Source organism: Leucoraja erinacea, chromosome 39 (genome assembly GCF_028641065.1).
Source record: "Leucoraja erinacea ecotype New England chromosome 39, Leri_hhj_1, whole genome shotgun sequence".
NCBI classification, from domain to species: domain Eukaryota; kingdom Metazoa; phylum Chordata; class Chondrichthyes; order Rajiformes; family Rajidae; genus Leucoraja; species Leucoraja erinaceus.
In genome coordinates this window covers 8,251,928-8,265,348 of record NC_073415.1, presented here as the reverse complement: position 1 = coordinate 8,265,348, position 13,421 = coordinate 8,251,928, and the positions used below count along the sequence as shown (strand labels likewise).

Here is a 13,421-nt window from a genome sequence, read left to right as displayed (position 1 = left end):
AGTTCCAGAGATTCACCACTCTCTGTGTGAAAAAAGTTCTTCTCATCTCGGTTTTAAAGGATTTCCCCCTTATCCTTAAGCTGTGACCCCTTGTCCTGGACTTCCCTAACATCGGGAACAATCTTCCTGCATCTAGCCTGTCCAACCCCTTAAGAATTTTGTAAGTTTCTATAAGATCCCCTCTCAATCTTCTAAATTCTAGAGAGTATAAACCAAGTCTATCCAGTCTTTCTTCATAAGACAGTCCTGACATCCCAGGACTTCTGCCAACACTTTGTGTTCTGCTCAAGGTTCCAGTATCTGCACCCCCTTGTGTCTCTCTGCACCTTACATTGTGTTCTTTCATCTATCTGAATCAGGGCCACACGGAGGTTTTTGTCAGTCTCCCTACCTGCTTCCACTACCTGCAACCTCCGGCAACCACCTGCAACCTCCGGGAACCGCACGGAAACCTTGGGTGGGGCGCAAAGTCTCCAGAGGTTTCCGTTCAGGTTTCCTAAGTGGGACAGGGGCATTACAGCGCCAGTTCGATCCTGACTACGGGTGCTGTCTGTACGGAGTTTGTACGTTCTCCCCGTGACCTGTGTGGGTTTTCTCCGGGTGCTCCGGTTTCCTCCCACACTCCAAAGACATACTGGTTTGTAGGTTAATGGCCTTGGTATAAATGTAAATTGTCCCTAGTGTAAGATAGCGATAGTGTGCAGGGGATCGAAGGGCCGAAGGGCCTGTTTCCGCGCTGTATGTTTAAACTAAACTAAAGTTTATGGCGATGGAAGTCTTATATGTGCTCTGGAGTGGGAATTCCTGATATTTGTCCACAGTTTGGAAGTATTGGCCTCTGATTGAAATGTAGTTGGTGCATTAAATGAGGACAGCTGTGCGTTCCCGTTCCAATCAGTTTTGCTGCTCCACTAGGCACCATCCGGACCTGAGCTGTGGTTGATGCATGAAGACATGAGATTATTGCTGATCGCTGTCAGATGTTCAGCACTATCATTCCTGGCCCACTCCATTCTCTTCATCTGTCAAATGTTGAACTCAGACACAAAGTGCTGTCAGTGGGTCAGGCAGCATCGCTGGAGAGAACTGCAGATGCTGGTTCAAATCGAAGGGAGACACAAAGTGTTGGAGTAACTCAGCGGGTCAGGCAGCATCGCTGGATGACGTTTCGGGTCGAGACCCTTCTTCAGACCAAAGATCCTATAGCTCTGCTATAAGATCTTTGCTTCAGACTGTAGAAAGGCCTTGACCTTAAAACGTCACCCATTCCTGCTCTTCAGAGATGCTGCCTGTCCCGCTGAGTTACTCCAGCATTGTGTGTGTCGTGGAGAACATGGATAGGTGACGTTACGGGTTGGGACCTTTCGTAACTAGGGGTCACAGTTTAAGGATAAGAGGGAAATCTTTTAGGACCGAGATGAGAAAATCATTTTTTACACAGAGAGTGGTGAATCTGTGGAATCCTCTGCCACAGAAGGTAGTTGAGGCCACAGTTCATTGGCTAGATTTAAGAGGGAGTTAGATGTGGCTAAAGGGATCAGGGGGTATGGAGAGAAGGCGGGTATGGGATACTGAGTTGGATGATCAGCCATGATCATATTGAATGGCGGTGCAGGCTCGAAGGGCCGAATGGCCTACTCCTGCACCTATTGTCTATGTAAGGCTGATTATAGGTTGGGGGGGGGGGGGGGGGTGTTGGAGACGAGGAGGAAACTAGAAGAAAACTGTGCGTTGGAGGAGCGTATATTTATCCTGACTGCCTGATTTGCCCCACCCTGTGCTGATTGTGGATGATCAGCCATGATCACAGTGAATGGCAGACTCGGTGGGCCGAATGGCCTGTCTCGAGCTGTATCTCTAGACTAAACTAAACTAAATTGGCGTATTTATGTTTATAAAATTGGTTGAGCAATAACTGTACCATGTTTCTATATCAATGGAGGTTGTTGTATAAATGTATCATGTCTGTGGACCAGAATTTACCTTAACTTTGGCACTCCATTTGAATACATGATTTTAGCAACAATCATCGCCAACTGCATCGTCTTAGCACTGGAGCAACACCTACCCGATGATGACAAGACTCCCATGTCCGAACGACTTGTAAGTAATCTTCTTTCTCATCCATGTCTCACCTACTCATGCACGACATTGACCACCCCATATCAAAATAGAGGGGCAGTACTGAGGGAGTCCTGCACTGTGGGGGGGGGGGCAGTATTGAGGGAGTGCTGCAGTCAGGGACACTGTAGACCAGCTAATGCCGTGCCAAGTTGGCATTGAGAAATGCTTAATGCCCCCGTCCCACTTAGGAAACCTGAACGGAAACCTCTGGAGACTTTGCGCCCCACCCAAGGTTTCCGTGCGGTTCCCGGAGGTTGCAGGTGGTTGCAGGCAGTAGTGGAAGCAGGTAGGGAGACTGACAAAAAGCTCCGGGAACCGCACGGAAACCTTGGGTGGGGCACAAAGTCTCCAGAGGTTTCCGTTCAGGTTTTCTAAGTGGGACAGGGGCATTAGGCGTGGATTATTGGATAGAGGTCTATTGGACAGATCGTTTGCTGATGGATAAAACTTCCTTTATTTACGGGTGGGGTTTGGCTGTTGTGGACAGGTCCAGCATCTATAGGCCACCGTTGAGCAGCTTTGAGTACTGTGAGCAATTTTAGGGCCCATATCTAAGCAAGGATGTGTATAAGCAAGGGCCCATATCTAAGCAAGGATGTGTATAAGCAAGGGCCCATATCTAAGCAAGGATCTAAGCAATACAATACAATACAATACAATACAAATTTATTATCATTTGAGCCCCAGTGAGACTCAAACGAAATGTTGTTTCCACAGCCATACAAACAAAGACACTGTCTTACAGACATACACATAATTAAATTCACACAAACATCCATCACAGTGAAGCCACTGTGATGGAAGGCAAGTCTTTTCTCTCCCCTGTTCTCCGTGTCTCTCCCGATGTCCAAGCCCCAGGCGGGCGATGATGAGTCCCACGGCCATTTTAGGCCGCGCGGGGCGATTTACTTGGCTTGACTTGACTTGACTTGTTGGTGCTGGAGAGGAGGATTTACAAGAATGATCCCAGGAATGAGTGGGTTAACATACGATGAGCGTATGATGGCACTGGGCCTGTACTCGCTGGAGTTTAGAAGGATGAAGGGGTATCTCATTAAAACTTACCAAATAGTGCATAGAGTTGATGTGGAGAGGAAGTTTCCACTCATGGGAGAGTCTAGGACCAGAGGTTCCAGGTTCTGAATAAAAGGACTTCTCTTCAGAAAGGAGACAGGGAGGATTTTTGTTTGTCAGAGGCTGGTGAATCTGTGGAATTCATTGCTACAGACGGCTGCGGAGGCCATCGTTGGATATTTTTAAGGCAGAGATAGATAGATTCTTGATTAGTCAGGGGTTAGGGGGAGAAGGCGGGAGAATGGTGTTGGGAGGGAAAGATAGATCAGCCATGGTTGAATATTTGATATATTAGCTGAAACACAGCATCCCTCAATAATGTCACTGTGACAGCGGATAGTCACCGGATAGCCAACCTAGAACTTTGTGCCCAAACCCCTGACTGAGACTTGAACCGTGAAAGAACTTACAGTGTTCAAGAAGGAACTGCAGATGCTGGAAAATCGAAGGTAGACAAAAGTGCTGGAAAACTCAGCGGGTGCGGCAGCATCTATGGAGCGAAGGAAATAGGCAACGTTTCAGGCCGAAACCCTTCTGGAAATAGGCAACGTTTCGGGCCGAAACATAGAAACATAGAAACATAGAAAAATAGAAATTAGGTGCAGGAGTAGGCCATTCGGCCCTTCGAGCCTGCACCGCCATTCAATATGATCATGGCTGATTATCCAACTCAGTATCCCGTACCTGCCTTCTCTCCATACCCTCTGATCCCCTTGGCCACAAGGGCCATATCTAACTCCCTCTTAAATATAGCCAATGAACTGGCCTCAACTACCCTCTGTGGCAGAGAATTCCAGAGATTCACCATTCTCTGTGTGTGAAAAAATGTTCTTCTCATCTCGGTTTTAAAGGATTTCCCCCTTATCCTTAAGCTGTGACCCCTTGCCCTGGACTTCCCCAACATCGGGAACAATCTTCCTGCATCTAGCCTGTCCAACCCCTTAAGCATTTTGTAAGTTTCTATAAGATCCCCTCTCAATCTCCAAAATTCTTTGAGTATAAACCAAGTCTATCCAGTCTTTCTTCATAAGTCTTGGTCCTGACATCCCAGGAATCAGTTGCGTAACCTTTTGCACTCCCCTCTATGGAAGGACATGTATTTCCATCAGATTTGGAGACCAAAACTGTCACGCAGATGATCCAGGTGTGGTGTCAGGACTGACGTATGCCTATTTCCTCCGCTGGATAGATGGTTTATACCCTCTGAATTTCTCCAGGGGATCTTTGTCTACCAAATTCTTAACTTACAGCTAGCTGAACCATCTTCCTCTGATGTTGGGAAAGGCTGGGGTGAAGCTGACAGCTTTTTACGCAACTGTCGATATTAACCAAACGTTGATTGGGAAACACTGAATGCCTGTTTCTGCTTTGTTTCAGGACGACACCGAGCCATATTTCATTGGAATCTTTTGCTTTGAGGCAGGAATCAAAATAATCGCCCTGGGCTTTGCTTTCCACAAGGGCTCTTACCTACGGAATGGTTGGAACATCATGGACTTTGTTGTGGTTCTCACGGGGTAAGTCACGCCCGTGCTTCTATGTTTCTATGTTATTACCGGGTTGGGGGCTGCTGTCACCACGAGGCTGGCCAGCTTGCGTTTGTCCCTGGTTCAGCTGCACACAGAGAGAGAGTGGACGTGGAGCGGTCAAACTGTGCCTGATGGACAAGGAGGGGTGAGGGGAATAGGTGGAGAAGAAACGAGGGTGAGAACATGAAAATGCTACACAAGCTTGGCCAGTGGGGATGTAGAGAAGATATTTCCATGTGTGGAGGAGCAGCCAGTGGTAAATTGACAATAAATCTGTTTATTGGAAGATTGCTGGTAATATGAAGCTTGCAGCTGACAGGAAGGACTTTGAAGTCCAGCTGTGATGATTTTGAAGAGCAAATGGATAAAGATGTACAGTTGATCAATTTCCCTCCTGGGATGAATAAAGTTCCATTGTATCGCATTATATCGTTGGGTGTATTGAGGAGGGGTGGGATATTTGTGCAGAAGGGAAGCATTGGCCTGAACTGTGCAAAGTGCTATTGATACAGAGTCATTATATATCATAACAAGTATTTTAATTAGAATGCATACAGAGACCATCGAAATGAGTATTGTAGGCAAGTTGAACTGCTTACCAACATGGCTGCCCGCATGCTACTAGGTGGTGGTGGTGTGGAAAACCTGACATGGATTTCGATCAGGTCATCAGCAGCAAAACCAGACATGGATCAAATCTGCAATACTGTTTGATCTACATGAACAGCCTGCCTCTCTGACATAATTTCTGTTCTCTGGGTCCTAGTGAGTGGGGGTGCATCCTAAATGTTGCAAAGTACCCGGTGTCTCAGTTTTTGTAACTTGCTTTGAGGCTGGAATCAAAATAGAGGGGCTGCACTGTAGGAATGTTGAGTTTCAGTTAAGATATCAAATATTGGCCCAATGCAGGCAAACGTTACCATAGTTGCCAATGTGAAAAAACGTTCCTTCAACTACTTCTCCTTTGATATCTTCATTTCACACCTTACCCTTCCTTATCTCTGTGGTGCCCTCTACCCTGACTATGAGTCTGATGAAGGGTTTTGACCCGAAACTTCACCCATCCCTTTTCCCCAGAGATGCTGCCTGTCCCGCTGACACTCCAGCATCTTGTGTTTATCTTCGGTGTAAACCAGCATCTGCAGTCCCTTCTTGTACAATAGGAAAAATGTGTTGGTTACAAATGGGCTGTGGGCGATTTTGTGTCGAGTGTGCTTGGTGTTGATGAAGTGCCGTTGGCAGGGGAATGTGCTCTACGCATCTGACCTGCAGCCAGGAAGGATCAGTCAGAGATAGTCTGGCTTGCTTGCTTGCTTGCAGGAATTAAGATGAGATCAAGTGTTCTTCATGGGAAAAACTTCACCTATCTAACCAAAGGGGCTGCTGGAAAGAGGAGGAAGGATTGACTTTCAGAGTAAATGCTTCTCCTGACCTGTGCAAATTTGTTTAGGGAAGGGGTGGGGAACCTGCCTTAAGGCTGCATGTGGCCTTCTAGACTGTTTAGTGCGGCCTTTTGAATGAATCCAAATTTTGTAGAACAAATCCTTTTATTTTTATTAATATGTTTTAGTTCGTCTTTTATTAATTTTATTTTAATCTTAAAATGAATGTATTTAAAATACCAAAAAGGAAAAAGAAGATTCAACAAAATAATCCTAGATCTAATTGAAGTTTCTTGGATGCGGCCTTATTAGATTAATGCGGCCTTCCAACATGAAAAGATTCCTCATCCCTGGTTTGCCCCAAATGTATGTCATGGCAGTTCATTAGTTTCTTAAGTTGATAGGAGCAGAATTAGACCATTCGGCCCGTTGAGTCTATTCCGCCATTCAATCTTGGCTGATCTATCTTTCCCTCTCAACCCAATTCTCCTGTCTTCTCCCCAAAATGGGAGAAAGATACTCAACCTGTGGAGATATGGGAGATACACAAAAATGCTGGGGAAACTCAGCGGGTGCAGCAGCATCTATGGAGCAAAGGAAATAGGCAACGTTTCGGGCCGAAACCCTTCGTCAGACCTTTTGTGTACCTTCGATTTTCCAGCATCTGCAGTTCCTTCTTAAACACGAGATATGGGAGATACTGAAACCTGACCAAACCCACTATCCACATCACTAAATTATAGCACTGAGATCGGTGACAGAACTTGTCGCCAATCCACTTTCAAAACCTACTGTGGGTGCTGCCTTCCATTTTGTGTTCGGGGAGAACGGTAAACTGCGCTGTTTGCCAAAGTGAAGGCAACACTTTGTCGGTCGGTGCTCTTCAGAATTCAAGAGTTCGTTCTATCCTGGCAGCTGGCTGCTTTGACTTTGTTGCGCCTTTGTGTGGTAATGGCATCTTGCTGTGGATGGCACAGGATGCCAGGCTATTTTTGACAAGAATTAGGAAAAAATTGTCTGGTACATGAAAGTTATTAATTGATGCTGTACTCTATATTTTGTCTTTTCAATGTCAGTATGGTTCCTGGCACTCCTTTCCAAAGTTTTCTATGTTTTATTTAAGGTGTTCCTGTGCCCTTCAGACTACTGGTTTTACACCCTAGTTTAGTTTAGTTTGGTTTAGAGATACAGCGTGGAAACAGGCCCATCGACCCACAAAGTCCACACCGACCAGCGATCCCCTCACACTAACACTATCCTTTTTAAAAATATATATATTTTATTAGAAGTAAGTACAATAATGTGGTACCTTGTAGATACCTAATATATATTGACATGTTACTAACACTATCCTACACACACAAGGGACAATTTACATTTATAGCAAGCCAATTAACTTACAAACCTGTTTAAGAAGGAACTGCAGATGCTGGAAAATTGAAGGTAGACAAAAATGCTGGAGAAACTCAGCGGGTGCAGCAGCATCTATGGAGCGAAGGAAATAGGCAACGTTTCGGGCTGAAACCCGCATCTATGGAGCGAAGGAAATAGGCAACGTTTCGGGCCAAAACCCGGAAGGGTTTCGGGCCGAAACGTTGCCTATTTCCTTCGCTCCATAGATGCTGCTGCACCCGCTGAGTTTCTCCAGCACTTTTATCAACCTATGTCTAATGGTCTAACTCTGCTCCTATGAACTTAAGAAACTAATGAACTGCCATGACATACATTTGGGGCAAGTCAACCTGTACGTCTTTGGAGTGTGGGAGGAAACCGAAAATCTCGGACAAAACCCACCCAGGGTCTTGAGGAGAACGTACAAACTCTGCACAGACAGCACCCGAAGTCGGGATTGAACCCTTGTCTTCGGGTCTGCTGTAAGAAGTAACACTACCGCTGTGCCACCGTGATTCCCCAAGCTATTGGCTTTACACCCAGTGAACTACTGGCTTCAGTGAACAATTGGCCTCTTAAAAAAAAATAAAAAAAAAAAAATGTTGCCTCCGTCAACTTGGGAGTGGATGAGAAAGCGGGAGAACGTGGAACTAATATTAATGGATGATCGATGGTTGGGATGGACTTGGTGGGCCGAAGGGCCTTGTTTCCATGTTTCTCTAAAAACGTTAAGTAGAAAAACCACTCTGACTCATTCACAAGAGAAGGAATGGCATCCAACAAGAAAAAATAGCCATTGCACGGTACAAAGTGATCACAGATGCCACGTACAAAACCTTTAAGGGTTATTTTAGAAACCACTTCTTGTTGAATACATTATTTAGTGTGCCAGTTTCATGCACATCAGTGGAGACTGTCTGATGCATTCACCTCTCCCCATATCAAGAGATATATTAAGGCAAGGAACTAAGATTAAGCAGCAAATTTTCTGGACTGAATGACGTGAGCGTGTTTCAATGTGTCTTAAATTAATTTGTTAGCTTATCTCTTCCAAGTTTCTCATCCATTTTTAAAAAAACACATCTGTATTTGAAGTTGTTATCACGCTCATTCATTTTGATCTTAATTATCAACTCCTAATATTGTGCAAATCAGAGATAGAAACCAGGGGACTGCGGATGCTGGTTTTACACAAAAGGGCACAGAGTGCTGGAGTCACTCAGCAAGTCAGGCAGCATCTGTGGAGAAAATGTGTGAGATGCTGATGATGCTGGATCAAATCGAGAGAGTACAGAGGAGATTTACTAGAATGTTGCCTGGGTTTCAGCAACTAAGTTACAGAGAAAGGTTGAACAAGTTAGGGCTTTATTCTTTGGAGCGCAGAAGATTAAGGGGGGACTTGATAGAGCTTTTTAAAATGATGAGAGGGATAGACAGTTGATGTGGAAAAGCTTTTCCCACTGAGAGTAGGGAAGATTCAAACAAGGGGACATGACTTGGGAATTAAGGGACTGAAGTTTAGGGGTAACATGAGGGGGAACTTCTTTACTCAGAGAGTGGTAGCTGTGTGGAATGAGCTTACAGTGAAGGTGGTGGAGGCAGGTTCGTTTTTATTATTTAAAAATAAATTGGAGAGTTATATGGATGGGAAGGGAATGGAGGGTTATGGTCTGAACGCAGGTATATGGGACTAGGGGAGAATATGTGTTCGGCACGGACTAGAAGGGTCGAGATGGCCTGTTTCCGTGCTGTAATTGTTATATGGTTATATGGTTAAATCGAAGGTAGACACAAAGTGCTGGAGTAACTCAGCAGGACAGGCAGCATCTATGGAGAGAAGGAATGGGCGACGTTTCGGGTCGAGACCCTTCTTCAGTCTGGATGAATAAGGATGGGTCTCGACCCGTTCCTTCTCTCCTAAGATGCTGCCTCACCCGCTGAGCATCTCTGAGGAACCTGGATCGTGATATTTCAGGTCAGACTGAATGAGGCCCGACCTGCTGAGTTACTCCAGCATTTTACTGGGCAAATCAAAGCAGGTGGAGGCCAACACCATCAGTCACTGAGATCAAGGCTGACACTGTACCTCATCTGATCGCCATAACACTGACCGCTTCCCCACCTGGTCCTGTGAGGGGGGGGGAGGGCGCGGGAGGGGGGGGGGGGGGGCGCTGTGAAGGGGTGGGGCGGGGAGAACAAAGGAGGGGCTGGCATGGGATTATTTGTAGCTCTGTCCTCGCCCTTTACCTGGTGACTCTTTGCATACCTCAGGTACGTTAAAGAAAGAACATCACAGTGACATATCACATTCAAGTTCAAGTTCAAGTGAGTTTATTGTCATGTGTCCCTGATATGACAATGAAATTCTTGCTTTGCTTCAGCACAATAGAACATAGTAGGCATTGACTACAAAACAGATCAGTGTGTCCATATACCATTATATAAATGTATACACACATGAATAATTCTCAAATGTATACACTCATTCATTCATATCTTGCTCCAAAGACAAACCCTCCAACATGTTGCCCCGCTGCAGTGGGGGGGTGATGGCAGTCGCGATTCACTGAGTGCACGTGTCTGGAGTGGACTTGAACCCACAACCTTGTGCCTCGGAGGCAAGAGTCTGACCCACAAAGTCTCCATGGACAGGCAGGCAGGCAGGCGGGCAGCAGTTTGCTCTGTCCTCCCTCTGGCACTCGCGGAGTTTAGCTCCCTCCTCTTCGCAGGAGACAGGTGAATAACGACACAAGGCTCTATTTTTAGTCTTTGCCGACGAGCCAATTCCACCTTCAGCAGAGGTCACAGACAGAAAGGTTCGGAGCCAGATTATCCAGTGGATAGTGCAGAGACCCAGAATACTCAATGAAGCAGAGTGGCAACCAAGGATGTAACTAAAATTACAGCTCATCAGCTTTAGATTCTGTCTCTATGCCGGAAATATCCAGCTGAGCTTCCTGATACAATGGCTTCGGGAAGATCATTCCTTGCTTGCCTTTTATGTTTCAGAGTGGCCGAGCCCACTGCAGGCTCCGTCCATTCAATGATCTTTGAAACCATTCAGGAGAAAAGCAGACGGTAGTAACAAGGAGCTGCCAATGCTGGTTGATGCATGAAGTGCTGGAATAACTCAGTGGGTCAGGCAGCATCTGTGGAGAACATGGATAGGTGACGTTTCACAGAGTGCTGGAGTAACTCAGTGGGTCAGGCAGCATCTGTGGAGAACATGGATAGGTGACGTTTCACAGAGTGCTGGAGTAACTCAGCGGGTCAGGCAGCATCTGTGGAGGACATGGATAGGTGACGTTTCACAGAGTGCTGGAGTAACTCAGCGGGTCAGGCAGCATCTGTGGAGAACATGGATAGGTGACGTTTCACAGAGTGCTGGAGTAACTCAGCGGGTCAGGCAGCATCTGTGGAGAACATGGATAGGTGACGTTTCACAGAGTGCTGGAGTAACTCAGCGGGTCAGGCAGCATCTGTGGAGAACATGGATAGGTGACGTTTCACAGATTGCTGGAGTAATGATCACATTTCACTGTGCCAACTGGCACATGTGACAAATAAATGTATCTCTTGTAACCCAGCGGGTCAGGCAGCATCTCTGATGAACATGGAGGGGTGACGTTTCGGATTGAGGCCCTTGAAACGTCACCTACCGTATCCATGTTCTCCAGGGATGGGGAGAAGGCTGGAGAATGGGGTTAGGAGCGAGAGAGAAATCAGCCATGATTGAAGGGCAGAGTAGACGTCTTGGGCCGAATGGCCAAATGCTACTCCTATCACTTATGAACTTATCCTGCTTGACCAGCCAAGTGACTCCAGCCAAGAGCCGATGACTTATGAATGCATTCTAATCAACTCACCCCCAATTCTCCGGACACCCACCAACACCTCCGCTAAACCACAGCGGACAATTAACTTACCATCAGGTTATTTGGATGTAGAAAACAGATTCACTTGCAGAGAGAACACGCAAACTCCACAAAGACAGCACCTGATCGGTATCAAACACAGTCTGCTGGAACTCTAACAATATTTGAAAGACATTTGGAGAGGTACATGGATAGGAAATGTTTCGAGGGATATGGGCCAAATGTGGACAGGTGGGACTAGTGTAGATGGGCGTTGATGGTTGGCATGGGCATGATGGGCCGAAGGGCCTGTTTCCATGCTGTATGACTCCATGACTCTAATTGAATTTAAACCCCCTCTAGTAGAAACATCCTCTCCACATCCAAGGTAGACAAAAGTGCTGGAGAAACTCAGCGGGTGCAGCAGCATCTATGGAGCGAAGGAGATAGGCAACGTTTCGGGCTGAAACCCTTCTTCAGACCTTCTTAAACTCTCTACATCCAGTCTGTTCATCCAGGTCCACTCTATGTAATTGGGGCTAGTTTCCCATCCAGTGTTGTATATTCGTTCAAGCCTACTGTTGAAAGCGAGATGTTGGCGAGGTCAAAGAAAGGACTTGGTGTGTCCTTGAAGAAAGCTATGTTTTTGAACGATATTTAGTCTAGGCAACAGAGTGGACAACATATAACCACTCGAAGGTAGACCAAAATGCTGGAGAAACTCAGCGGGTGCAGCAGCGTCTATGGAGCGAAGGAAATGGGCAACGTTTTGGGCCGAAACCCTTTTATTAGGGGAAATGACAGAGAGGGGTCAGTTAGAGAGGAGGTTGTAAAACTGTCTTTGGAGGGATGAGGAGAACTTCTTAAAGTAGTCACACCTTGAAGGTATTTTCCAGCATCTGCAGTTCCTTCTTGAATACCTTGAGGAGATTTCGCAGTGGAGTGGACAAAGTGTTTACGAAGGAACTGCAGATGCTGGAAAATCGAAGGTACACAAAAGTGCTGGAGAAACTCAGCGGGTGCGGCAGCATCTATGGAGCGAAGTGCAGTTCCTTCTTAAACACTTTATCATAATCACTCGATACCCAGTTTTCTCATCGAGCCACGGGATGATGAAGGCACTCATTACATCTGGAAGATGGCTACTCATACATGATACCACTGGCTCAGCACGACCCTGGAGCAGTATGTGCTCAGTGGGTCTTGAAGCAAATGAAAGGCTGCTGAGCAAAGTGGCAGGATAATGGAGGCATATTGATGGGTTATATATAGGATAATGGACAGCTAGGAGTGAAATGTAGGAAGTAGGCCGACTGTGTGTTGGGCTGGTTTATATATGGAATAATGGGTGCCCAGCAGTGAGTCACTGAGAGGACTCTAATCAAGGGGTCCGAGACGTTCGATTAACCATGAGAGATTGTGTCACAAGCCTCTACACAACTGATCGCTGGAGCCCATGACCTTGACGTTGACTCCGGGAGGCCGACCGTTTCCTGTTAGCTCTCCCCGTGGTTCATGGGGCGAGGTTACTAAAAGCAAGCGAGATGTTTTTGTTGCTGGAATTATCCCAGCGTGGACTCTGTCAACTGATGCACTGTGTGTGTGTGTGTGTGTGTGTGTGTGACTGAGGCTGCTGTCGAGGCACGACAAGTCAGTGACAGACAATTGCAGCACATTTAATCTGTGCTGTGATTCGCAATTAATTTCCAGAAATAATTCTGATTTATAATAACGCTTTCTAAACCCTTGCGCTAGGACCCCCTGCCTCTCTTCCTGTCCTCTAGCTCATCCTATTTTAGTGCCTTCAACATCGAAAACACACAAAAGTGGATAACATAGAAACATAGAAAATAGGTGCAGGAATAGGCCATTCAGCCCTTCGAGCCTGCACCATTCGCCATTCAATATGATCATGGCTGATCATCCAACTCAGTATCCCATCCCTGCCTTCTCTCCAAACCCCCTGATCCCTTTAGCCTCAAAGGTCACATCTAACTCCCTCTTAAATATAGCCAATGAACTGTGTGGCCTCAACTACCTTCTGTGGCAGAGAGTTCCACAGATTC

General features: G+C 46.2%; 1 protein-coding gene across 1 annotated transcript in view; it reads left to right on the top strand.

Annotated features, from left to right (window-relative positions):
* The window catches only part of LOC129714421 (voltage-dependent P/Q-type calcium channel subunit alpha-1A-like), a 261,546-nt gene that overhangs the window by 68,511 nt on the left and 179,614 nt on the right, over positions 1–13,421 (top strand). Inside the window, exons 3-4 of the mRNA XM_055664004.1 lie at positions 1,998–2,103; positions 4,576–4,715. Coding sequence (XP_055519979.1) covers positions 1,998–2,103; positions 4,576–4,715 — 246 coding nt within the window. The remainder of the gene's footprint in view (positions 1–1,997; positions 2,104–4,575; positions 4,716–13,421) is intronic.